This window comes from Sapajus apella, unplaced genomic scaffold (genome assembly GCF_009761245.1).
Source record: "Sapajus apella isolate SASKATOON/1434 unplaced genomic scaffold, GSC_monkey_1.0 scaffold13, whole genome shotgun sequence".
Classification (NCBI taxonomy): domain Eukaryota; kingdom Metazoa; phylum Chordata; class Mammalia; order Primates; family Cebidae; genus Sapajus; species Sapajus apella.
In genome coordinates, this window is record NW_022436953.1 from 6151984 (window position 1) to 6179444 (window position 27461).

Below are 27461 nucleotides of genomic sequence, written 5' to 3' on the forward strand. Positions count from 1 at the left end.
TGTGTCCAGAGAATGGTGGCTTTCAAACTGGCAAAACCTTTCAAAACTGTCCACCTGTGAGGAATGGCTATAAAAGTGAAATAACTGGAAACATTCCAGTTTAAAGAAGAAAAGACTTTGAGATGGAGTATGTAGGGAGTTGAACTATGACCCACAACAGGTGTTTAAAAATATTTGACGTCTTGCCATATGGAAAAGGGATTTGACTTTTTCTTTGTTACTCAGAATAGAGAACTAGAAAGCTGTTAACTACTCATTGGGATGTAGAAGCAGTTCCTAATGGGGATAGGCACTGGGAGGCAGTAAACTCACCATCCCTGAAGTTTTCCTAGTAGTCTGGGCAGTAGCTGGCACAGGCCCTTGTAGAGGGGATTTAAGCGATGGGTGTGGAGTTGGTGATTCAGGAATCTAGACTGCCACACCCAGAGACCATTTATTTATTTATTTTATTTATGTATTTGATTAATTAATTTATTTTTTGAGACAGAGTCTTGCTCTGTCGTCCAGGCTGAAGTGCAGTGGCACAATCTCGGCTCACTGCAGCCTCTGCCTCCTAGGTTCAAGCAATTCCCCTGCCTCAGCCTCCTGAGTAGCTGGGATTACAGGCACATGCCACCGTACCTGGCTAATTTTTGTATTTTTAGTAGAGATGGGGTTTCACCATGTTGGCCAAGTTGGTCTCGAACTCCTGACCTTGTGATCCACCCATCTTGGTCTCCCAAAGGAGACCATTTATTAATGCTGTTTTTTGTTTTTTTTTCTAATCAGTATTTTTGTGATCCCTTGTTCTGTGCTCCAGTCTAGTTTCTTGCAAACAAGTCCTTCCTCCTCCTTCTCGATGCTCCCCAGGTCCTCCAGGTCTGACCCAGCTGGGTGACTTCTGAGAACACCTTAAGTACCATAGCTGTGCTTCTTGGTATAAATTAATGCAGGAAGAAGGGGATTCGTTTCCTAAGCTGAAAATTAGAATCCTGGCTCCTCGAGGAAATATCTGCTCTGCCAGTGTAGGTGGATTCTATGTCTGTGTCTCAGTTCTGCTGGATCCTTCTGTCTTTGTTCCTTTTTGTGTAAATAGTGGCAGTGTTTTCCAGTGGTTGAATCTTTCAAATGAATAGCAGCTGCTTAATTTGTACAGTACTTTCAGTATACAAGGCAATTTTATGTATTTTCTTTTCTTGGATTCTTAAAAAAAAAAAAAAAAAACCTTCAAGGTAGACAGGATATCATCACATCTGTTATGGTATGTGAAAAAATGGATTCAGAGAAGTTAAGTGACTTCTTCAAGGTTACACAGTAAGAAAATTATGTCAGAGAAAACAGCTAAGAGAGAAGACTTTTAAGTAATGCTTTTACCTTATACTAAGTTGGCCAGTGACTGAGCTAAAGAGAAGTTAGTGTTTCATTTATCTTTTCTGGGGTTGCTAAAGATGAGGCCGACCAAAATTCTCTCTGGGTTAAAAGTTGATGTTCAAGCAGGCCAAGTGCAGTGGCTCACGCCTGTAATCCCTGCACTTTGGGAAGCTGAGGTGGGTGGATCACCTGAGGACAGGAAATCAAGACCAGCCACAGGTGAGAACACAGTGGCAACTGTGGCAGGGGCCACCCTGCCTTGAGGAATCACCTTCTAGGAGGACAATTGGTCATATGTGCCAACTGTAAAATGTGCAGACCTTGTGACCTCCAATCCCACTTTAAGAACTGACCTTGAGATAATTGGACACTGTATGATCATACAATGATACTAACATAACAGACCCCTCTAGTATAAATAGACTCCCATCTGATGAAGGCCTTCTTGCTGATGAGGACTCCCTGCAGAGTCCCAGGGTGGTGTAGGACATGAATGGCAAAGGGGCTGAACTTACTAGCTCAGGTCTCTTCTTATAAAGCCACCAGTTCCCACACCCACCACTCGCCCACCTCCGTGATAATCCATTAACTTTTTGATCTATATATGAAGGCAGAGCCCTCATGACCCAATCACCTCTTAAAGGCCCCACGTCTCAATACTGCCCGTTTGGAGATTGAGTTTCAACATGCATTTTGAAGGGGGCAGACGTTCAAATCATACTACCTAACTTCCTTGAGTGTCCAGATTAGTGCCATTGCATTTGGAGTGATGCCACAGTAGCTGGCTGCTGGTACCACATAGCAGAGGGGTCAAGGAGGAGAATCATCTTTCTGACATTAAGTATATAGATAATACACAAATAAATTTCAGATTTTTTTTTTTTTTTTTTTGAGACAGGATTTCTGTCTCCCAGGCTAGAGTGCAGTGGTGTGATCTTGGCTGACTGCAGCCCCAACCTCCCGGGCTCAAGTGATCCTCCTACCTCAGCCCCCTTCAGATCCTCCCACCTGAGCACATTCCAGCACACCCTGCTAATTTTTGTGTGTTTTTTTTGTAGAGATGGTGTCTTGCTATGTTGCTCAGACTGGTCTCAAACCTCTGGACTGAAGTGATCCACCTACCTCAGGCTCCCAAAGTGCTGGGATTACAGGCATGAGGTACCACACCTGACCTCAGATGTTAAAAACTTAGACTATGCAGACAAAGTCAAAGTCCTCTGTGACCATCCCACCGAATCTCAGGGACCTCCCTAAAGGAACCCACTTTATCCATTTCGTGTGAGTCCTTGCAGCTGGCCAGATTTTTTTCCCATATATTCACCTTCTTCTAGGTGCCTATAAAATGATTTGGGTCTCTATGGTGTTTTTTTTTTTTCTTTCTTTAATGTAAGTGAAACTGTACTGCCCTTCACAATTGGATTTTTTCAGTTGACAGTATGTTTTGAAGATCTTTATTTAATTTTTTTTACTGTTGCCTGTGATTTTATTGTATGAATAAACCATAGTTTATTCCCCTGGTGATGCACCTTTAGGTTGTTGCCATTTTTCCAGTATTACAAACAGTGCACAGATGCAGTGACCATTCTTGTTCATTCTTCCCTGTGACATGTTTTGCTCTAGGGTAGATACTTAGAAGTAGAATGATTGGGTCGAAGGGAAAATACCTTTTGTATTAATAGATTCTGCTATTTGGTCCTCCATAATGATCATACTAGTTTATAGGTCCCTGGCAACTAAATGTTTTCATTTGTTTTGTTTTACAGTGACAGGGTCTTGCTCTGTTGCCCAGACTGGAATGCAATGGTATGATTATAGCTCACTGTAACCTTGAACACCTGGGCTCAAACGATCCTCCAGCCTCCACCTCTTGAGTAGCTGTGGGACTACAAGTGTGCCCCACCATGCCTGGCAATTTTAAAATTTTTTTGTAGAGACAGGGACTCACTGTGTTGCCCAGGCTGGTCTTGAACTCCTGGTCTCAAGTGACCTTCCTGCCTTAGCCTCCCAAAGCTGTGGGATTGCAGGTGCGAATCACTTCACCCAGTCTAAGTAGATTTAACTGGTCTCTTCAGAAAGAAGGTGGAAGGGGTAGAAGCATGTGCTGGATTTTAAAGCTTCAAAGGATTTTCTGTGGTTGGTTTTTTTTTTTTTTTTGTAATGAGGTCTTACATCTCACTCTGTCACCCAGGCAGGAGTGCACTGGTGTGATCCTGACTCACTGCAGCCTCCATGTTCCAGGGCTTAGGTGATCCTCCCACTTGAGCTTCGGAGTAGCTGGGACCACAGACATGTGCCACCACACCTCACTAAGTTTTTTATTTTTTGCAGAGACAGGGTTTTGCCATGTTGCTGAGGCTGGTCTCAAACTCCTGTGCTCAAGTGATCCACCCACCTCAGCCTACCAAAGTGCCAGGATTACAGGCATGAGCCACTGTACCTGGCCCTCCTGGCATTCTTTGGTTGAAATGTATATAGGACTACAAGTTTAAAGCCTTAGTCCCTTTGGCTTTAAAAACAAAGAAGCTTGGGACCAAGCTCCATGGCTCATGCTTGTAATCCCAGCACTTTGGGAGGCCGAGGTGGGTGGATCACTTGAGGTGAGGAGTTTGAGACCAGCCTGGCCAACGTGGTGAAACTTCGTCTCTACTAAAAATACAAAAATTAGCCAGACGTGGTGGTGCAGGCCTGTAATCTCAGCTATTCGGGAGGCTGAGGCATGAGATTTGCAGTGAGCTGAGATGGCACCACTGCACTCCAATTTGGGCGAAAATTGGAGAAAAAAAGAACAAAGGAAAAAAAAGAACAAAGAGGCTTAGGCTCTGCCTTGTGTGTAGGTGGCAGGCCCTCATGCTGGTGAAGGAGAGAGAGGAATGAGGGCAGGTCTTGCCCAGTTACAAGTTTGTGGGGAGAAGATTCTTCCTTCTCACACTGACAGGTATCTAAACAGATGGAGCTGCTTAAACAGAAAAGTGAAAGCATCTGCTAGATTAGGACTCCAGGCTCTCTCAAAGGGGTAAGCACAGACCTGTGTTCTTTGCAGGTGGGCATAGCACATATGGGTGAGTAAATGATAGTGACAGCTACCATACGCCAGGTGAACTCTATGGGCAGTTCTATGGGCAGTCAGGGTCCTTGCCCTCACTGTGGGGAGAATTAGATTGTCCACTGTGTGCCCTGCCCATGTGGACACAGGTGAGTGTTGGGTCCATAGTCTTTCTCTAGGGGAGCCATATCAGTCCAGTTCTGAAAGGTTTGTAGTCCCCTAGACCCACTTTGGGGTGAGAGCCTACAGGGCCTCCAGCAGCCTGCCAGCCTCCCACCTCCCTGCTGTGACCTGTATTCCAGTTTGCTGAGCTTCTCTGCTTATAAAGGGTTTTTCCTTACACTTCACTGTTTGCCTTTATGATTGTGGCTTTGAGGGAGAAGAAGGAAGCTGAAAAGGGGGAGATTCTGGAGAATATGCATAGGGAAGCAGTTTTGAGTCTCCTTTGGCTAGCTCTGCAATTCCATTGATTCCAGGCAAAACCTGGAAGGAATAGCCTTTACGTTGCCTTTCAGTTTTGCAAGAGCAAATATGTCTCCTCTCAGTCTTCTTTATTTAATCATGTGGGACTGTGTATTCATTTCTCGTCTTCATGTCTTGCAACCACATTTAGCCAAATTAATGTTAGATAGATATTAATTTGAGGGAAGCTGAGGGAAGCTCTCTAATCAAACACTCAAATGAACTTTTCAAGTGATCAAACTGCATCCAAAACTTTGAAAACGTAGGTGGGCGGGAGGAGGGGTTCTTGCTTCTACCCATGGGCAACTGGTCACCATCTGCACCATTTGTCCAGTTATGAAGAACTTTACCTTCTAGCCCCAAGAGCTCCTCAACCACACATATAGAGAATCTGTTTTGGGTTCCCCTCACCCCAGTTTGTTTGTTTTGCTGTTTTTTCTTTCTTAAGGAGACTTTCCCGGTGGGTACCGTGGCTCACACCTGTAATCCCAGCACTTTGGGAGGCCGAGGCAGGTGGATCAACTGAGGTCAGGAGTTCAAGACCAGCCCGGTCAACAAATTTTGTTTATTTATTAATGAAACCCTGTCTCTACTAAATATACAAAAACTAGCCTAGCGTAGTGGCGGGCACCTGTAATCTCAGCTACTTGGGAGACTGAGGCAGACCCAGGAGAGGGAGGTTGCAGTGAGCCAAGATCATGCCATTGCACTCCACCCTGGGCGACAGAGCAAAACTCCATCTAAATAAATAAATAATGGAGTTTCTGTCTTGGCTCTTCTTTGAAGTTTGATTGGAAGCCCTGCAGAGGGGCTGCTGTGCAGTCAACCATGTTCCCGGGATTATCCTTCCTCAGGAGCATCTGTCTGCTGTGCACTATGTGGGGAGAAAGGCAGGGGTGCCAAATTCTGTTGGTTTGTAACAAATTGTAGCTTCTGAGCTGGGTAGTATCCCATCTTTTCCTCTCCTTGCAGGAGTTCCACTGTTAAAGGGGAATTGCCCAGAATGTGTTTATTTTATTTTATTTTTTTTGCTCCTACACTATTTATACATCATTGCATTCAACTTCTGTCCCAGTTCCTAGTGTGGCCCCTGCCTCATGACTCTGCTGCAGGGTTCTTTGGCTTTGGCTTGGGGAGGGGGTGTGGAGCCAGGTAGGCAGGGAAGTGGAGGGAGGTGCTCACTCTCAGCTTTATTTGGATTCCTGGAGGAAGGAGAGTTGCTGTTACCAGGAAGAGGTGAGTGTTGACCAGACAAGAAGAGGATCTGTGGTGGGTGGCTGCTATTACGTCGAGGAAGGATTTGCCTGGACGAGGATCTGGGTCTTCGTGCTGGCAGTGCCCTCTGTACAGTGCCTGGGATTGCCCCTCCCTAAAATGAGGGTAACATTGTGTGGGTGTGCTTAGGGCTCCAGAAATGTCATTTGTGGCTGTACTATACCCCGTGGCCTCCTAAAACTTAGTAGGCTCTTCATTTCTGGCAGTAGACTAGGCACATGCATCCCCATTCTCCTCTCTGGTTGGTCTAGAAATAAGGCTTGGGCTGGGCGGGTTACTTATGCCTGTAATCCCAGCACTTTGGGAAGCTGAGGCAGGTGGCTTACTTGAGGTCAGGAGTTAACCTGGCCAACATGGCAAAACTCCATCTCTACTAAATACAGAAATTAGCTTGACGTGGTGGCATGCACCTGTGGTCCCAGCTACTTGGGAGGCTTAGGCACGAGAATCACTTGAACCCAGTAGGTGGAGGTCGCAGTGAGCCAAGGTTGTATTATTGCACTCCAGCCTGGGTGACAGAGAGAGACTCTGTCTCAAAAAGAAGAAGAAGAAGAAATTAGGCATGGGTTTTAGAAATTATGGTGGGCTTACAGAGAGATCCAGTGGGGGCAGTGGGCAGACTGAGTGGCCCCCATTAGAAGCACCTGGGCTGGGAAGAGGCCAACAGGACTGGCTTTGAACTTCACATTTCACTGCCTCAGCCAGAGATGTTTCATTCAGCAAAACCTCCAGATTTTCTCCTCCTCTCAATGGGGAGTCATGAACCTTCCAGGCCTGTGCAGACCTGTAGGTCTGCCCCCATAAATATATATCTGCTCGTGGGCCTCTGTTGACTTGAGAAGGGGCTGTCTTCCAATTTCAGAGGAAGCTGAGCAGCCCACCATGGCTGCAGCAGAAGCTTGAGCCTTCTCAGGAAGGAGGGTGGGTTAAACAATGGCCAGAGCCTCCCCACGAGTGTCGGCTTCATCCTGGAACTTCCAGAGATGGGGCATAGGCTAACTGAACCTTTCGTCCTCAGCATTCTATGTCAGTGGGTGCATGTCTGGCACATCTAGCATTTTGGGAAAGAACTGCTAAGCCCTCCTAGGACCTGCTCTGGATATTCACAGAGGACACCTAAGCTCTGGTGGTCAGAATGATTTGTGAACACCAAAAAGGCAAGAGGAGTGGAGCTTTTTCTTGACAGACTATGATGGTTGTGCCATTGTCAAATATTTGACCTCCAAGGTGACAGACCTGAGTCTCCAGCCTGCTTTGGGTCACCTCCCATTTTCCTGCTCTCTCAAAAAACACCTCTTGCAGACCAGCCACTCCTGTGACACCTGGCATAGTCCAGCTGCATTTCCTGCCCTTGTTCTCAGTCCTTGGAAAGCACGGAATCATCTCAGAGCATGCAGAAGAGCACTTGGAGAAAATGGGCATTTGGCTTCACAGCGCCAAGCTTCACGCTCCTGGGCTCCAAAAGGGAACATTATTAGCCTCCTCTCCACAGACCAAGCATGTTATTTCTGACCTTGGGGTGGGGTGTTAGTTTCCAGGCTATTGTGTAGAACATCCTGGAACCTGTCCTTTTGCACAGAAGGGAGGCAGGCTGGCACTGTCCAGAGTTAGGATAAATTAAGAACTCTTGAAGACTACAACCATCTGATCTTTGACAAACCTGACAAAAACAAGCAATGGGGAAAGGATTCCCTGTTTAATAAATGGTGTTGGGAAAACTGGCTAGCCATGTGCAGAAAGCAGAAACTGGACCCTTTCCTGACACCTTACACTAAAATTAACTCCAGATGGATTAAAGACTTAAACATAAGACCTAACATCATAAAAACCCTAGAAGAAAATATAGGCAAGACCATTCAGGACATAAGCATAGGCAAGGACTTCATGACCAAAACACCAAAAGCATTGGCAACAAAAGCCAAAATAGACAAATGGGACCTAATCAAACTCCACAGCTTCTGCACAGCAAAAGAAACAGTCATTAGAGTGAATCGGCAACCAACAGAATGGGAAAAAGTTTTTGTAATCTACCCATCTGACAAAGGGCTGATATCCAGAATCTACAAAGAACTAAAACAGATTTACAAGAAAAAAACAAACAAGCCCATTCAAAAGTGGGCGAAGGATATGAACAGACACTTTACAAAAGAAGACGTACATGAGGCCAACAAACATATGAAAAAATGCTCATCATCACTGGTCATTAGAAAAACGCAAATCAAAACTACGTTGAGATACCATCTCACGCCAGTCAGAATGGCGATCATTAAAAAATCTGGAGACAACAGATGCTGGAGAGGATGTGGAGAAATAGGAACACTTTTACACTGTTGGTGGGAGTGTAAATTAGTTCAACCATTGTGGAAGACAGTGTGGTGATTCCTTAAGGACCTAGAAATAGAAATTCCATTTGACCCAGCAATCCTATTACTGGGTATATATCCAAAGGGTTATAAATCGTTCTACTATAAGGACACATACACACAAATGTTCATTGCAGCACTGTTTACAATAGCGAAGACCTGAAACCAACCCAAATGTCCATCGATGATAGACTGGACAAGGAAAACGTGGCACATATACACCATGGAATACTATGCAGCCATCAAAAACGATGAGTTCGTGTCCTTTGTAAGGACATGGATGAACCTGGAAACCATCATTCTCAGCAAACTGACACAAGCACAGAAAATCAAACACCACATGTTCTCACTCATAGGTGGGTGTTGAACAATGAGAACGCATGGACACAGGGAAGGGAGCATCACACACTGGGGTCTCTCGGAGGGGAAATAGGGGAAGGACAGCGGGAGGTGGGGAGTTGGGGAGAGATAGCATGGGGAGAAATGCCAGGATTTCTCCCAGGTGATGGGGAGGAAGGCAGCACATCACACTGCCATGTGTGTACCTATGCAAGAATCTTGCATTTTCTTCACATGTACCCCAAAACCTAAAATGCAATTAAAAAAAAAAAAACTCTTGAATAATGTATTTGTAAGAACTCTTGAATAATTTGTTTCTCAGTGTTTCAAAGGCAGCACTATTTTACAAACAATAGCTGTTTTCTTCTGCATCCCCTCTCCCTAAATTTTGTTAACTTATTATATCCGGGACAGTCCAACTTCAAACCACCATGACTGGAGCTGGATGTCGGGGAGGTGGGGATGGGGTGATGGCCAATTGGAGGAGCCAGTTAGATTCTGTGTGCCTGTTCAGTGCACCCCAAGTTTTCAGAGTTCTTGCCGGGAGTTGTTTGATAATGGGGAATGAGACATGGAGGAATGAAACCTTTCTCCCAAGTGAGCAAGATGTAGAACTGTAACTAGCTTTTTTTGTGGGGAAGGGGAGGGAGAGACTCCTTTTGCTACCCTGGAGTGGTATTTCCCTTCCAATGAATGTGCCAACCAACATAGAAGTCTGGGGTAGCTGAGGGAGATTTCTCCTGGTACTTGGGGGAAAGCTCCGAGGAGGGAAGAAAATAGAAATTGTCAAGGCCGGGTGCGGTGGCTCAAGCCTGTAATCCCAGCACTTTGGGAGGCCAACGCGGGTGGATCACGAGGTCAAGAGATCGAGACCATCCTGGTCAACATGGTGAAACCCCGTCTCTACTAAAAATACAAAAAATCAGCTGGGCATGGTGGTGCGTGCCTGTAATCCCAGCTACTCAGGAGGCTGAGGCAGGAGAATTGCCTGAACCCAGGAGGCAGAGGTTGCGGTGAGCCGAGATTGCGCCATTGCACTCCAGCCTGGGTAACAAGAGCGAAACTCCGTCTCAAAAAAAAAAAAAAAAAAAAAGAAATTGTCTACCCAGCCCTTACCTAGAATGGCATTCTTTCTGACACTGGGTGGGGGGAACCTCTGCTGTGTGGTTTAAGTGGAGGTCTCTGGGATTTTCATCCTGACTTTTCAATGAAGTTACCTTGGGGAGTCAGAGAGAGGAAGAGAGAGGAAGCCAGCTCCTGTAACTGCTGGAACAAACAGCTGGGCCTCCAACTAAGGCATTATTAGCATTTGAAAACCCCTCTGAAGGGGCCCAGAGCTTCCCGGGGTGGGCGCTGGGGCCTGAGTGCTGAGACCCCACAGTGGCTCCAACAGAATGGGGCCGAGTTTCCAGGGCATAAAGACCAGACCGGACTCAAGAATGAACCCATTGTGGCTTTGTCCCAGACTTGAGAACTGTGACCAAGGCTCTTTCATTGTTAAGAAAGACCGTTTTTTGGCCTCAGAAGAGCTCATAAGTCCGGTTCCTTCACAGGCAGAGCTGTGTAAGACCCTGCCCCTTGCTAGAAGGTTCTTTTAGTGTCCTGCTCTCCAAGCATTTCTGATGGAAGTTGTACTTTCTGCTTCCTGCTTTAACTCAGGAGTACCTTTGGCGAAAGCCAAATCACATGCTCATGATCACACATGCTCAGGGTAGAACATGTTGGTTCTAGAGCAGCACCAACCCCCTCTTCTTGCCTTAGAGTCCCCCTCTCCCAGCTGCCTAAATTAAGCCCCTTCCCAAGTTACGAAGCCTGCACAAAGTGCTTTTTGGTCATTCTGGTTTAAACATTTTGGGTTTTCACAATATTTTTAAAGCATGTTAATTCTGGTTAAAATGTCAAAGGTCATGGCTCCAAATCTTTCCAATCTTTTCCGTGTTTCTAGCCTAAATAAATCCCCACCCAGTTTGGGGTATGTTTCCAGACATCAGATAGGGATGCAAAGCTCCAGGGAACTGGCCCATCTCTTTCTTAAACCAGGAGCAATGGTGCCACCTACTGGGCACTTGCTGGTAGCTACAGGCTCTGTGGCCAGTTCTGTTTTCTGGCGACTTGGGTGGGAGTATCTGTACTGTATTCCAGTACACGAGTAATAACACACTGTAGTAGAAAGCACACTGAGTAGGCACGCTATTTCCTGCTAACAGGCTTGGATATTGCGTTTGGGAAAGCTCCCCAGGGTCATAACTAGTTAGGAACGGAGCCAAATAGAAACAGGGCCCTCCCAACTCCAAAGTTCACCACTATGCCAGGGTTTGCCAGAACCAGCAGGCGAGTTCAGCTGGTAACTGCACAAGAGTGGTAACTTGGTAGCATGAATAGTGAGGCCACTTTTTTCTCTTCATTTCTCTCTCTCTCTCTCTTTTTTTTTTTTTAAAGATGGGGACTTACTATGTTGCCCAGGCTGGTTTTGAACTCCTGGGCTCAAGCAATCCTCTCGCTGGGACTCCCAAAGTGCTAGGATTACAGGCATGAGCCACCATGCCTGGCCCAGTTCGTTTTCTCTCAGTCTTGGTGATTTTGTCTTAGCTCAATATGACTCTTTAAATCTTGAACAGTTCTTTGACTCTTGTTTATTTCAGTTTTTAAACAATGTTAAATGGGCAACAATATCAGCTAGAAATTAATAACATTTTATTATCATCATATTATCCTGAAGTTATCAAATTGTCTTCCACTTAATGGTAAGCAACACTAATTTTCCATTTATTTTTCTTATTTAGTATAATGATATGAAATTATCTTTTCAGAGTAAGTTTGTTTAGGTTAAAAAAAAAAGTCAATTTTAGAAGAAAAATACAGGTAGGTAATGGTACAGATGGTACACAGATATGGCAAACATCCTGATGGGTGTTGTGGATGACCCCAAAGTCTGGGAAGTGTTGGGACATGCCCGTCATCACTGACATACTGTGAAACCTTGTGCAATCTCAAGCATCCTTTTCTCATTTGTAGAAAAGAACATGCTGATAGGTGATTGTTCAGGTCATGTAGACATATACAGTGCTGTGATGTGTCAGCATTATGGGTCAGGTTTCTCCCAGGCCAGGCTGCTGAGCTTGGGGTGGTGGGAACAAGGAATTTAGAGGCTTGGCCTTGCTTCCCCTACTTTGTCTCTGCCCCAAGATTCCTTCTTTTTGCCTGCTATATCCTGTTTTTTAATAACAGATTTATTGAGATATGATTCACATACCATGTAACTGACATTTGTGAAACCGTCACCATAAAAAAAGAATCCCCTATTGGTCACTCCCTATTCCCTCCAAACATCACAGCCTTAGACAACCACTAATCTCTCTGTTTCCATAGATTTGCCTATTCTGGACATTCCATATAGATGGGATCATGTAACATAAGGTCTTTTATGTCTGGCTTTTTTCACTTAGCATAATGTATTTAAGGTTCATGTTGTATATATTAGTATTGATTACTTTTTATTGCCAGATAATACTTGTAATTGCTATCATTTTTATTTTAAACATTCTAGTGGGTATGAAGTGGTGGTGCCTCATTGTGGGTTTTTTCTTTTCTTTTGTTTTTTGAGACAGGTTCTCACTCTGTCACCCAGGCTGGAGTATAATGGTGTGACCAGAGCTTACTGCAGCCTCCAGATCCTGGGCTCAAACAATCCACCCACCTCAACCTCCTGAGTAGCTGGGACTACAGGCGTGGACCACCACATCCAGCTAATTTTTTTTGTTGTTTGTATTTTTTGTAGAGATGGGGTTTTGCCATGTTTGCCCAGGCTGATCTCAAACTCCTGGCCTCAAGCAGTCCTCCCACCTTGGGAGGCCACCGGACTGGCCTCATTGTGGTTTTGATTTGCATTCCCCTGATGGTCACATTGAGGCCCTTTTTATGTGCCTATTAGCTATTTGTATATCTTTGGATTTTTTTCCAACCAAGTCTTGCTCGTCCGCAGGCTGGAGTGCAATGGCACAATCTTGGCTCACTACAACCTCTGCCTCCTGGGTTCAAGCAATTCTCTTGCCCCAGCCTCCCTAGTAGCTGGGATTACAGGCTCATGCCACCACGCCTGGCTAGTTTTTGTATTTTTAGTAGAGATGGGGTTTCACGATGTTGCCCTGGCTGGTCTTGAACTCCTGACCTCAGGTGACCTACCCGCCTTGGCCTCCCAAAGTGTTGGGATTACAGGCATGAGCCATCACACCTGGGCTTTTATTTCTTTTTTCTTGCCTAATTTTCCCGGCTTGCAACTCTAATACAGTGTTGAATAGAAGTGGTGAGAGTAGGCATCTCTGTCATGTTCCTGATCTTAGAGGGAATTAGTTCAGTCACTCACCATCAATCAAGTACCTGTATGATATTAGCTGTGGGGTTTTTTTGTTAATGCCCTTTATCAAGATAAGCAAATTCCATCTATTCCAAGTCTGAGTATTTTTAATCATAAAAAGGATCTTGTCAAATGCTTTTTCTGTGTCTACTGACATAATCATGTAGTGTTTTTTTTTTTTTATAACCTCTTCTGTTGATATATTACATTGATTTCCTTATGTATAACTAACCTTGCATTTCTGGGATAAATTCTACCTGGTCATTGTGTATAACCCTTTCTATATGTTGCTGGGTTCTGTTTGCTGGTATTTTGTTGAGGATTTTGTTTTTATATGCATAAAGTATATTGGTCTATAGGTTTTTTTTCTCCCTTGTCTTACCTTTGCTTTTGATATCAGAATAGTATTGTTTTCATACAATGAATTAGAAAGTATTTCTTCTTTTATTTTCTGGAAGAGTTTGCGAAAAGTTAACATTAATTCTTCTCTAAATGTTTAGCAGAATTTACCAGTGGAGTCATCTGGTGGTCCTGGACTGTTAGTATGTGTGTATGTTGTTAGGGGGGTTAATTATTTATTCAGTCCTTTCACCTGTTGTATTGTTTCTTGCTTGTAGAACATGCAGTCTACTTGTAGAAACACACTTACATAAAAGGAGAGGGCTTCTAGGAAGAGCGGGCCTAGCAGGAATTTGGAAATTTAGGAGTTTCCAGTTGGCTCTACCTGAAGCTGTGCCTTCTCCCCTCCCCTGTATTATCACATCTCAGAGGAAGTAATCTTCCTTCTCTTGCCTGAATGAACACCATTGAGGTTAGAATCAATAACCTGAGCTGTATCTTGGATGGAAAAGATTTTGTGTGTGTGTGTGTGTGTGTGTGTTCGTTCTGCCTTACCTTAAATATTGATAAAAAGTGAAGGTACCTCAACTGTTGAGATTCCCAGATCATGAATGACAGACCACAGTGAACTCTGGAATAGCCATTTAAAGAATGAGACAGCTCTCTATGTGCTGGTAAGAAGTGAGCTCATGCTCGCTTCAGCAGCACATATACTAAAATTGGAACAATACAAAGATTAGCATGGCCCTTGCGCAAGGATGACATGCAAATTCGTGAAGCATTCCATATTTTTTTTTTTTAAAAAAAGAAGTGATCTCTAAGATAAGTAATTAAGTGAAATCTGCAGAATAGTGTGCTTCCATTTGTGTAAGGACAAAACATGGATGGCAGCCTGTGGACACATAGGCTGGTAATGCAGAGCACCTTGGCACCCACAATGAGAGTCAGAGCTGGTGGAAGACTTAATACCCCGTGGGGTTGTTTTCCCTTGTGGTTATGTGGCCTTAAACAAAACGCTTTCTAAAGTAATGGACATGTGTGACATGCAGTGGTGTGCCTGTGAGTAGGCTGTGCCCTCATGCCAATACCTACCCCTTGGCAGAATCTGAACATCTCAGAGACATGGTCTGAGGACCCTCAGGGCGAGTTGTCTCCGCCACAGTGTGGGAGGCACTATCTAGACCTCCCATTTACTTGAAGCCTAGTGTTCCTCAGGAATTCCTATGTCTACCTGTGGGAAACTGGTGAGAGACCTCAAAGGCCCTCCAAGGTTGGATGTTTCCTTCTGAGCATAGAAACCCCGGTCTGTTTCTCCAAGGCAAAGGGCTTTCATTACCCTGTTGCCTCCCTGTGGACTTCTGACCAGGTGCCCCCACAGAAAAGCACTTTATTCTTTCTTGGCAGATCCAACCATGGCTCCTGCCTCCCACCATGAGTCGGGGTGTTGGGGAATTGAAGCAGATGCCAGAAGTCTTTTGGGATTCCCAGGCCAAGGGAGCTTCCACACTAATAGCCTGTCCTTTTCCGTTTAAGGCTGACAGAATTGGCAAGCAGGAACGATTTGGGTTTTTGGAAATATCCACAAACTCTTTGTTTCCATCCACACGGAGTGAATGTTTCTCTTCCTTCACAGGGGCTACCCTAAGAGGCTGGGAAGCCTCCCAGCTTGGGCTAGTGAGATCCCAGGCCACATTCCAGGCCTGGATCTGGGGCCTCCAACACTGAGGATCCTTGTGTCTCTCCCACAGAGAACACCTTCTGCAGTGGGGACCATGTGTCCTGGCACAGCCCTTTGGATAACAGTGAGTCAAGAATTCAGCACATGCTGCTGACAGAGGACCCACAGATGCAGCCCGTGCAGACACCCTTTGGGGTAGTTACCTTCCTCCAGGTAAGGCACAGGTTGGATGTTGGCTCAAGCCTTCCCATGGGAAAGGTCCTGGCAGGACGGGAATGCTTGAAGAGGGGGAGTGAAGGGAGGGGAGGTTTCCTTTGGCCTCCTCCTGATTTCTGTTTTCTCTGATGGTTTATCAGGTAGGTATAGATGGTCCGATTTAACCTGCTGAGATGGGAGAAGCGGGGAGGGGAGGAAGCCATTTGGGTGGAAGAGAATGGCCGTAGCTGAGAGAGTAACGGGGGTGGGAGGTATTCTGTGAACAGTGAAGACCCAGTCTCGGGAACAGGACTTTACAGCAGGAAGCCAGCTCTGGCTTGTACTTGCTATTTCTCAGAAGCTGTGGAAACCTGCCCAGCTTTGACCAGTGCTTATTTTTGGTCACGATAAATCTATGTGAAGGTTCCACTGGTTCCCTTGATATTTACACCAAGGCCTAGCCCCTAAGAAGGAAGGGAGGAGTTTCTCTGCAAGTGCTAGAACCTATTGGTGACGGTTCCAAGACTGATAGGTCTCAAAGTCTCTTATTTACATTCCCATGATACCAGACTGGGTAGGAACAGCACCCTGAACCTCCCCTACTTCCAGAGACATGGCCTGAGGACCCATCTTGAGTTGCTCAGGCCTTGGTTTTCTCTGCAACCAAGAGCTAGACTTGGTGTCACCCAGACACAGCAAGGGCAAGGGTCAGGCCTCAGGGCCCGCCTGTGGACCCAGCCATTTCCCAGCCAGGGAGCCACTCCCTCCTAAGGGAACCATCCCATCTTGGATGCACCAGCTCCTGAGCACAGATCCTGTGTGTGATCTCCCAAATAGAGGTGACTCAGAGAACCTGCGTAGCTGACCTTCGTGGGCTGGGGGCCAGCCATTAACACACAGTGGCTTTCTATCCTGGGCCTTAGATTGTTGGTGTCTGCACTGAGGAGCTACACTCAGCCCAGCAGTGGAACGGGCAGGGCATCCTGGAGCTGCTGCGGACAGTACCTGTGTGAGTACCTATGCAAGGTGGGAGCCTGGCTCCCTGTGCCTGGGGGTGGGAGTCCCTCTGTCACCCTCCATGTGGAGCTCCCTTTTGCATTGTTATTTCAGGCCCTGGTTTTTCATATCAGGGCTTTCTGACGACTCACTCCCTGACAGCCCCTTACCACAAACTATTCCCCTATGTCCTGGGCCTAGGGCAGCAAACAGGTCAGGCTGTAGGCCCAGTCCATCAACCCCAGACCCTCAGTTACCATCGTATCCTCTTCCCTTGTCCACAGCGCTGGAGGCCCCTGGCTGATAACTGACATGCGGAGGGGAGAGACCATATTTGAGATCGATCCACACCTGCAAGTATGTCTTGAGTGAGGAAAACCTTTCTAGCACCCTGTGCCTAGGCCTCTTCCAAATAACACTGGCTTTCATCCTGGGAAAACGGAGGAGCTTTATGTGTGAGTGAGTAGAAATATGGCATCATTTGGAACTTGTCCTCTGAATTCTGTAGAGCACATAGGGAGCAGAAATTTCAGCCTAGGAAAGCTAGTCCTCAGACATATATGTATTTTTACATTTTAAAAGGGTGATTTGATTATATGTAAAATATATATTGGCTTAAAAAATTAGATTACCAGCAATAAAAGATAAATATAGTGGATATTGCTTGCTTGCCCAGTATTCATTCACTTGCCTCCCAGACTCTCAGAGAGCCACCATGGCCACCACCACTCCATACCAGACAGTAGTGTAGGTGATACTGACTCCATGGCCCACCTGCAGGAGTGAGCACTGATTGGCTAATGATCTCATCCCCCTTTTCACCGCATTTTCTGTCTTGGACAGTCACATGCAGAGCTCCTACACTGGAAAGGTTGGAACCCTAGACAGACAGTCTGGCAGCTGCCCATTCCCTGTGGCCTACCTGGACAGTGTTTCCGTGTCATCTTTACTGTTTTAGAAGCATTCCTTTAGCATGCAGGTGAATTTTGAAAGCCACAAAAATGTAACTACCTTTCTTTTTCTTTCTTTTCTTTTTTTTTTTTTTTTGAGATGGAGTTTCACTCTTGCCCAGACTGGAGTGCAGTGGCACGATCTTGGCTCACTGCAACCTCTGCCTTCTGGGCTCAAGCAATTCTCCTGCCTCAGCCTCCTGAATAACTGGGATTACAAGTGCCTGCCACCATGCCCAGCTAGTTTTTGTATTTTTAGTAGAAACGGAGTTTCACCATGTTGACCAGGCTGGTCTTGAACTCCTGACCTCAGATGATCCGCCTGCCTTGGCCCCCTAAAGTGCTGGTATTGCTGGTATGAGCCACCATGCCTGGCCCATAACTGCCTTTTTTATGGGCTTCTCCTGAAGCAGGACCCACAGACAGCTAATGATGTGCCTGCCACGTGTCTGGCTCCATCTACTCTCCTGACCAAATGCGGGTCATCGCCATCTCAAAACCTTTCATTCTTCTGTTAAAAAATCTGGTAGGCCACAGGCAGCTGCCAGGAGTTCCATGTGTTAGTGCAAGAGAGAGGTGGCAGATGGACATGTAACCAGCAGCCCCTGAGTTCTTCACTGTAGACTTGTGAGTTCTTGAGCGTAAATTCTCTTCATTCACAGATGATGCTCCTCTGTTTTCCTAGTGCCGATAACACTGAACATTTCAAACTGCTGCCAGGATCCTCTGTTCTCTCTACTTTAAACTTGGTTTCCTTGTATCTTCTGCATATTCAAGAACCAGGAATGCTATGTTTCCCTAGGCCCTTGCCCTGTAGCCGCACTGGGATCCATCATGGGGCACTGTGAGCCATTGTTTGGTCTGTCATAAGTGCCAAGTACTAAAAAAGAACCTGGTTCTTGCACTAGTAGGGTAAGCAGCCATCCTTCCATGCCAAGAGCTATTCTCCTTCCTAGTCAGCAGACTTCCTTGAGAGTAGCTGGCAGGACCTGGAGCACCTAGTGGTCTTTAAAAGCAAGCCGGGATCCCACAGGGAGAAAGGACAGCTTTCTTTCCTGGTGGTGCTGTGCACCAAGTGTAAACTCCTCTGGGTTCACTGTGCCTTTCTGGGGCCTGTTTGCTATCAGTCCACTTAGAGCTGGCATACGTTTCTGTGATCCGAGCCCTACACTAACAAGCTGTGTGCCCAAACAAGTCCCTCACCTTTCTGAGTCTTAGCTTTTTCTTTTTACTTATAAAGTAAGTGGGCTGGACAAGTTGAGCCAAGAATTGTCTATCTGCAACTCTTTACCTAAGTGAGGGACCCCAGGGCAGCCAGTGGAGAGGAAGAAGCTCAGATTATCCTCTGAGCACATTAGGGTATACACGCTTCCCGCCCAGAGTACACAGAGCGTTTCCCTGCTTAGCCTCTTCCTGCTTGGAACCTCCAGCTTTGCCCAGGCCAGCGTTAGCACTTGGAAGGAGGAGATAACTGATGGGAAGGCGGCGTCTGGGGCAGAGCCACTTGCTGAGTGGTCCCAGAAAATAAGGACGGTATCTGTGCTTCCCCCAGATGGGCTCCCAGGCTGATCAACAGGCCAGTATGGTACCCATGGAGCCGGGAAGCACAGATTCTTGTTGAGGTGCTCAGTCACAAGCTTTATTTGGTCCATATGGGCATAGAGCCTTCCAGATGACTTTTAATTCAAGGCCCAGCATCACAGAACTGATCGACCAGAAAATCCAGAAATGTTTTGGGTACAACTCTTCTTTGAGGCCATTTGGAGAGTGTTTGGTCTCAGCAATACCAAGGCCTGCACAAAGACAGGGTCTCGTTGTGGAAAAGGCATCTGCAGATAGTCACTGTACTCCAGGCCCCCATTTCAGTCTAAGAAGTAGGAAGCAGTCTCCATCCAGAGTCCTTTGCCAAACAAGGGAACCAATGCAGCTGGGAGAAGTCTAGCCTTCTGCTCTCTGGTGGCTCTTCCTTGTGTGACCACACCCTCTAGCTGTTAAAAGGAGAAACTGCAGGTGCGCCCTCTTGCCTGTGGCAGGCTTCCACCCTGTCTTCTACAGTACTGACTGGGAGGTTCTGGCTGGAAGATTGGGAGAAAAGGAAGGATCACACCTCTCCTCAGAGGAGTAGGTTCTCTCATGGCCACATCAGCTTGACCAGTCAGTCCGGCGGGGACAGGTTTGGGCTCTGAAACAGGTAGAGGCCATTGTACTGGAAGGTTGGTAGCAGAGGAGATGCTTGGCTTGGGATTTGGATTCCTCCTGGCTTCCCCTAATCCCTGGTTCCCCTGGAGGAGTCCAAGAGCTAGCAGAGACTATCATGCATTGGTAACCAGGGCAGAACAAGGTCAGAGACCCTGTTCTTCTAGCATCTGTCCTGTGCTCAGCACCATAAGGGCTCAGTAAATACTGAGTGGTGGCTGAAAGGATGATGACCTTGGGCCACCAGTTCTCTGAAAGAACTCTGGCTCTTTGGCTCTTTTCAAGCAGGAGAGAGTTGACAAAGGCATTGAGACAGACGGCTCCAACCTGAGTGGTGTCAGTGCCAAATGTGCCTGGGACGACCTGAGCCGGCCCCCCGAGGATGACGAGGACAGCCGGAGCATCTGCGTCGGCACACAGCCCCGGCGGCTCTCTGGCAAAGGTGGGAGCCATCACCCAGCCTTCTCCTAGCCTTTCTCCTTCCTTATCCCCAGGCCTGGTTTCCAGGCTCTCTAGGATGGGTCTCTAACAAAAACAACTCATTCAATGGTTTATTTCCTGGCATGATTTAAACAGCAAGTGAAGTCTTCCAGCAGGGTGGAATTAAAGGAGCTTTATTGGCCCATTTCTAGCTGTTTCCTGTGTGTATTTCAAATGCATCACCAGCAGGCACCATTGTGTTTTAGATTTGCCCCTTGCAATCTGAGGTCATGGAGGTGAGTGGAAGCCTTAGAACAGTTACAGGAAAAGTCCATAGTCCACCCAAGTGCAAGAGAACAAGTGTCGGCCACCCACGGAATTGACACAGGGCCCAGCTCTGGCCTGAAGGACATGCCAGATCCAAGGCTCACTCTGGCCTTGAGCCCTCCCAGGGCTTCGACAAGAGAGGCCTGAATATGAGGCCAGCTTGCAAATTGCCCCACCTCCTGTCATACAGATACAGGGTTAGGCGCTGTGGGCAGGGCCTCTGCACTGCGTTCCGGATGGGGTCTTGGGGAAGGAGGATGTGGCTGTCCTGTTGGAATCTCCCTATGCTGACCTTGGCTACAGAAACAGTTGTGGTTTTTAGCAGAGGGCGTCCCCAACTAACTGCAAAGGAAAAGCAGCCACTTACATGTACATGTGTTGACAGCTTCTTTGTCTACTTCCTTTCTTCGTTCTTCCATCTTTTATTTTTTGAAGAATGTCTACAGCCCTGAATAAAATACGCATATGATAATACTTATAAAATGTTTTTGTTCATTCTGTGAAGGACAAACTTAAACCCCTAGTGCAAATATTTGAGCCCCCCCCCTTTTTTTTTATTTTTTCCTTTGAGACGGGTCTCTGTTGCTCAAGCTGGAGTACAGCGGCTTGATCTTGGCTCACTGCAACCTCCGCTTCGCAGGCTGAAGCGATTCTCCAGCCTCAGTGTCCCAAGTAGCTGGAACTACAGATGTACGCCACCAACGCCCAGTTAATGTTTGTATTTTTTGTAGAATTGGGGTTTTGCCATGTTGCCCAGGCTGGTCTTAAACTCCTGAGCTCAAAACAATCCACCCGCCTTAGCCTCCCAAAGTGCTAGGATTATAGATGTGAGCCACCACACCCGGCCGGGCCCTTTCTTCCTTCCTGTTTGTTCTAATGGTATGCCAAGCCTGTTGGAGGCTCAAAGAGAGGGTATACAGTTATTAAAATCATTTGGTTGCTTTTGACCGATTTAAAGAGGCAGTCATAGTCTTGTTTAAAATTTCAATCATTATTGGCTGTTTTTAAAAAATTATAGAAGTAATCCATCTCACTGTAACAAGTTAAATACTTAGAAAAGTTAGTATTCATCTCCTTCCCAGTCTGAGGCCACTCTTTAAGCAACTAATTTTAATTTGCTTTTTTGTATGTGTTTACAATTTGCAGAGATAAATCTTAGGTCCAAATCTCAGTATAGGGGACCAGACTAGTAAGCTTCACCCCAAAGACCAGCAAAGCACCTTGCAAAGAAATAATCCCACCAAGGGAACCCTTTCATCTCCTGGCCCTTGCCTCTCCATGGAGATGCAGAGTTTCCTGGGTTAGGCCAAGGTGAGAGATGATCTCAGCATCTCACTGACTTGAGTACAAGGGGAAGGGGTGGCAGGGTCAGATGCTAGCTGACCACCCAGAACCCAGAAAGGTGTGTGAGAGGCAGCTGCCCATTTATGGCAGGGCGTTTGTGGCCTTAACGCGCATCCATTCTCCACAGAGACTGACCACTGGGGATTGACCATGTTAAGGGTAAACCTCGGGCCTGTGACACAGGAAGGAAAAGGATGGGAGAGACCACCCTTTGGAACTCTAGAGGCTACCTCTGGCTTCTACAAGAATGGCACTCTTCCAACCCAGAGCTTCTTAAGAACACGATTGTCCCCTCACAGTCTGTACTCACTCAGCACTCACATCTGGATGCCTAGAGAGGACCAGAGTGGTAGTTTTTCTTAGCACCTCTGCTAAGCCAGGTTTCAAGAGCAGGATGAGAGTTGCTGGGAGGCCACTGGGCCACTGGGCAACTTAGTGGTGTTGTTGCAGACACAGAGCAGATCCGGGAGACCTTGAGGAGAGGACTCGAGATCAACAGCAAACCTGTCCTTCCACCAATCAACCCTCAGCGGCAGAACGGCCTCGCCCACGACCGGGCCCCGTAAGTTCCCCAGTGTCCCAGGGCTGGAACAAGAGGACAGTTTTGTTCTGAAGGGCCTATCCCTGTGGATTGCATGAGAGAGAACAATGTGCATAGCCCTTGCTGGATGGGCCCAGGGTCTCTAGGCTTAAGAGCAGGCATGGTCTGGGGCACACAGATCTATCTGCGGGTCATAAGAGAGGGCTTCAGAGGGGACCCAGCAGACCGTGAATATAAACATCAGTAAATATTTACATGAGCCGTGTGAACAGACGAGAGGCCAGGTTGAGGTGAAATCTGACTTGGGGCCTCCTAGCCTTGTGGGAGCCCATTGTGCTGAGCACAGTTCCCTCCTTATCTCAGTCTCGGCTAGAGTTGCCCTTCCTTCCTTCCTGGAGCCTGGTCTCCGGCTGATAGCTACAACCCTGGGGGCCTCCCTCTCTGGCCAGCCCCATACTAGTTGCCTGCGTTTGAGGCCCTTCTTCCTGCCTCTCTTCCCTGGGGCCCAGGGAAGGGAAAGGAAGTCCTTTGCAGGCCTCTGCTGCCTGTCCAGGGGCTCCTGTAGCCCTTAGGAGAGACTGTGGCCTCCCCAGAGGTCAGATCCACTTCCTGCCAACCTCTCTTCCTCTGATAGAGGGGATGAGTGATGGACAGGGCTGGACCTGGGCACCCCCCTCTGCCATTAGTCCCAGGGCAGCTCTAGGGAATAGCTGCTGGCAGGAGATACCTGGGGGCTGGCAGCCCAAAGCAGGAACCTTGCCTGCCAGGGAGGAAATAGCTGTGCCTTGGGCTGAAAGCGGTGGGGAGAGTCAATCACCCTGCAAGACCAGGGTGATCTAGCCTTCTTCTAAGAAGTCTTTATTACACACTTGCTATCTGACAAGCTCAGGACCCAGGGGGCCATCTGGGGTGCGCAGGCTCTTCCTTTTAATGGCATGTGTCTGGCTCTAGATGTGATTTGTTGGAAATGGCCGCTTCTCTGGATTCTAGCTCCAGTTACTGATTGTGGTTCCCAGAAATAGTAACGCTTCAGTGTGTTACAGAAAAGACAGGCCCACAGTATCTAGGGTAGTTAGGGAGGGCATCTTGGAGGAGGAAGAACATGGCATGGACCTTGAGGGCGCCTTAGAATTTTAATAAGCAGGGAAAGGAACTCAAGAGGATAGCACAGGGGAGGCCTGGCTGGTTAAAGTTGAGGCTGCCTCCTGGGACCTGACTGGAATAGAGTTACTCTGGGAACAGGGCTGTCCTGAGAGTTGAGCTCTTTGGCAAGAGCCTGGAGAAGGCTTCACTGCCACCACAGCTTTTAACTCTGGCCTGTGGGTTTCTCCAGCCAGCTGACCTGAAGTGCTGGCTTGAGGCATCCTGATTGTCCCCTGGCAGCAGCAGATGGCCACACTGGGTCATAGGACATATGGAAGCTCTCTACCTGTGAGTCTGGACCCTTCCCAGGGCTATACTCCTTCCCATTCCCTAAGCTTGGCTTCTCACTTTGGACCTTGTTGGCACTGTTGGGAGGCCAGAGGTACTGGAAGGCCTATAACTTGGAGACAGTCTCAGTCCAGATGGCTCTCTGCCTCTAGAAGCCTGGGGTTTCTAGGCAGAAGGGCACAGGCTCCTGCAGAGATACACCCTTCTTGCCCCTGTTGTGTATCTGGGACAGGCCTGAGATCTCACTCACTGGCTTAGGGGCACTTCCAGCTACTGCACCCCCAGACATTGCAAGGGGGCACCCGGCTCTGGGCTCCTAGACATACACATAAGCCCAGACTCAGCCCACACCCTGATGGGCTATAGGGTGTTGGTTCTGGTCCAAAGGCTCTGTAGACATAAGGCGAAGACGCTGCAGCTTCTACCCTTTGGCTTGAGTTGGCTGAGTTACAGAGAGAGGGGTGGGAATAGATTTGAGGTACCAGGAGTTGTCACCCCTTCCTGAAGGTTTAATGCCCAGTCAGGACTCTAAAGTGCCAGGATCTGTAGTCCAAGGGATTTAGAATGTTTCCTCTGAGGTTCTTGGTGCCGGTTACCAATTTGTCAGCAATTGGTTGAGAAATGGTTTCTCGTCCTCCTTTGCCAAGAACATTTTCCAACATACCCCTCAAGCCTGTCAGACTCAAGCTTCCTGTTAACTCAGGATCGATGATGATGGACTCAGTTCAGATCAGTGAGCTCGATGGTAATATCTGTGCTGCCCACTGTGGGACCTGACCCCGTTTCAGATACACTACATGGATTGCAACTGAGAAAGCTGACCCAAAATGTGCTGGCACCAGTGTTTGCTCCTCTCCGTGTGGGGGTGCAGCCAGCATGGGCCTTATTTTGTCTGCACATCTCATTTCCCCTCAATCAGGACTTCTGGGCCAGGGAGCTCTGATGCATAGGTCTTTGCGGGTTTGTCTGTGGTCTGAGGAAGATACAGAACTAGATCAGAGGCTCCAAGCAGCTGATGAAGCCTGGGCATTAGCAGCCGGGTGCTGGCCTACTTCGGGGCGTCAAACACTTGCTCTTTTCACACCTCAGCAGCAGCTAACACTTTACTAGTACTTGTTCTGTGCTAGGTAATGTACCAGCTACTATCTACCGCCATTCATTTAACTCATCCTCATAGCCACCCTGTGGCCGACAATCTTACATATCCCCCTTTTTAATGGATGAGGTACAGAGAGGCTAATAAGTATCTTGTCCACTGTTAGAAAGGGATAGAGCTTACAGCCATCTATCAGCCATTAAAACGGGTGTAATCTTCCTTACCCCATTCTCAGAGACCCCATGTGGGACACATCAGACTATATCTCTAAGAAAATAATGACCCTTACTGGTGGAATTCATCTAACTAGTTGCAGCATGAATCGGGACCTCTTTACATGGCACTGAGGACAAGGTCAAGGCCTCATATTGAAACATATCGGGCTTATTTAAGTCTAGGAGAGTTAAATAACTCCTAGGAGATGCTATGAGCCTCGGTGATTCCAAATCCCAGAAATAACAAGCTATGTCATAATTGGCTCATTTATACCAAAATTATTTTGTGACACAAGGCCTTATTTCCTTCATGTGCAGAAACAAAAACAACCCTATCTTTAGCCTCTCTATCACCTCAGGGCTAGGGGATTTCTTTCCATTTTGAGGGTCTATTTCTTCCTTTCAGAAAGGCAGGCTTCCTGGGTAACCTGCTCCTCTCCCGCTCTTTGTTGCCAGCCCTCCTCCCACTGCCTTCCCGGAAGGAGAGTCCTTGGCCTTCTTTGGGGCTTCTTCAGCATTTCACAACCCTTGCATTCCAGCCATGAAATCTGTATCTAGCTTTTCCCAAAATGATCAGTTGAGAAAAGCCTCCTTCGGCTTGCTGGCACCTCCCTTCGCACTGCCTGCTCGGGTGAGTTTGGGAAGGATCAGAAGCAGCTCCTTTATGCTGAACAAGGATAGCCTGGTTTAAAGACTGCCTGCCAACGTCTGTAGGGATTTGAAGAGGGAAGGTTCCTGGGCATCCTCACTGTCTGAGATCACCTGGTCAGACGTGGACTACGGAGTTTGGTCTCTCTACAGTGCACAGAAGATATGTGTGGTCAGGTGAATTGTGTGGAGAGGTTTGCTTTTCTTTCTTTCTTTTCTTTTCTTTCTTTTTTTTTTAAGACACAGGGTCTCTTTCTGTCACCAGGCCGGAATGTGGTGGCAAGATCATACCTCACTGCAGCCTCAAACTCCTGGCCTCAAGTGATCATCCCACCTTGGTCTCCCAAAATGCTGGGACCATAGGCATGAGCCACCACGCCTGGCCTGTATTTCTCTAAACTGTTGCTTAGATGCTGGAAACCCACATCAGTATTCTAGGACCACCTCCTCCCTCAGCCAGTGACTTACCACCTGAGGCTGTAGACCCTTAGGAAGCGCTCTGAGTTGTGTGCCCTCCCAGAGAGGGACAGGACACATGCATATGTGCACACTTGTGTTGGAGGGGAAAAGTTCCTGACTGTGGGAGAAGTACTTTGTAGTTGAGGCACCTCTAAAAAGTGAACTCACCATCACTGCTGAGTTTCTCAGTCTTTTGGAATCACACCAGCAGCTTTTAAGACCTTTTAGGCCGGGCGCGGTGGCTCAAGGCTGTAATCCCAGCACTTTGGGAGGCTGAGGCGGGTGAATCACGAGGTCAAGAGATCGAGACCATCCTGGTCAACATGGTGAAACTCCGTCTCTACTAAAAATACAAAAAATCAGCTGGGCATGGTGGCGCGTGCCTGTAATCCCAGCTACTCAGGAGGCTGAGGCAGGAGAATTGCCTGAACCCAGGAGGCGGAGATTGCGGTGAGCCGAGATCGCGCCATTGCACTCCAGCCTGGGTAACATGAGTGAAACTCCGCCTCAAAAAAAAAAAAAAAAAAAAAGACCTTTTAAAAAAAAAAGTTTTTTACCTTAATTTCCTGGAGAATTAAGATTCTGTACCATGAATTCCTCTGCTGTAACATTCTCATTTGCAACACCTCCCCAGCACACACACAGATACATATACATACATTTCTCTCTACTCTTAAGATTGTCTCTGCTCCTATCTGTTTGACCTTTGATTGGGGTGACTTTGCTGCCTCTATTTCCCATCTTGAACAGCTTGTAACCTGGCCAGGGAGTCATCCTTCAGAGAAAATTATGTTTTGTTTTGCTCAGCCTATGAGGTCCATGAAGATTAATTAGAAGAAGAAAATATCTCGTTTGCATCCAACCTGCTAGTGAATTGGGGTGAAGGAAGGTGAGTTTCCACCTGGGGAAACAGCTGGGCTGTGGCTGGTGGCACTCGCAGGAAGAGCAGTGTTGGGTAACCCTGCTCCAAGGGGCCTCTTGTGTCAGTGCAGCGGCCAGCCTGGAGCCCTCTCTGTCACGTTGGCTTTGCACACACTCCCACGATGGGGAAGTACAGTTGTTTGCACTGGGAATAAAAAAAAAAAAAGCCCAGAAAGAAGCAGCCCTGCTCTTAGGGCCCCAGCCAGACTCTGCAGGGCTGATGAGAGGAACAGCCCAGGCCTCTCTGCTCCCTGCTTCCTGGACAGCAGGTTCCTTTTTGCCTCCCTCACTGTGATCCATGTTGTCACACCAAGTGCCTTTACAGGCCTTTCTCAGAAATACACATTTGAAAGGGCAGAGCAAGGGGCTCCACAGCAAGTCTGGCCTGGGTAAATTTCTGTTTTAACTCCATTCTTTGCTCCACTTCCCCAAAGAGATGAAGCCATGGCCATTGTTAACACCCCAACTTCAGAATTCTCACTGGTGCTTGAATTCTCAGCCCAAATGTTGCATCCCCCT

The 27461-nt window shown here is 47.2% G+C and overlaps 1 protein-coding gene and 1 non-coding gene across 3 annotated transcripts in view; both read left to right on the forward strand.

Annotated features, from left to right (window-relative positions):
• SUFU (SUFU negative regulator of hedgehog signaling) overlaps window positions 1-27461 on the forward strand; it is a 120950-nt gene that overhangs the window by 67318 nt on the left and 26171 nt on the right. Inside the window, exons 4-8 of one of the 2 annotated variants that reach the window (XM_032281458.1) lie at window positions 15274-15416; window positions 16322-16407; window positions 16679-16751; window positions 19829-19982; window positions 22082-22193. In XM_032281458.1, coding sequence (XP_032137349.1) covers window positions 15274-15416; window positions 16322-16407; window positions 16679-16751; window positions 19829-19982; window positions 22082-22193 — 568 coding nt within the window. Of the gene's footprint in view, window positions 1-15273; window positions 15417-16321; window positions 16408-16678; window positions 16752-19825; window positions 19983-22081; window positions 22194-27461 lie in introns of both variants that reach the window. The other variant, XM_032281457.1, reaches the window with a different exon arrangement.
• On the forward strand, window positions 14215-14318 carry LOC116554234. Its single transcript, XR_004270119.1, has one exon. It is a non-coding gene; the product is annotated as a U6 spliceosomal RNA (small nuclear RNA).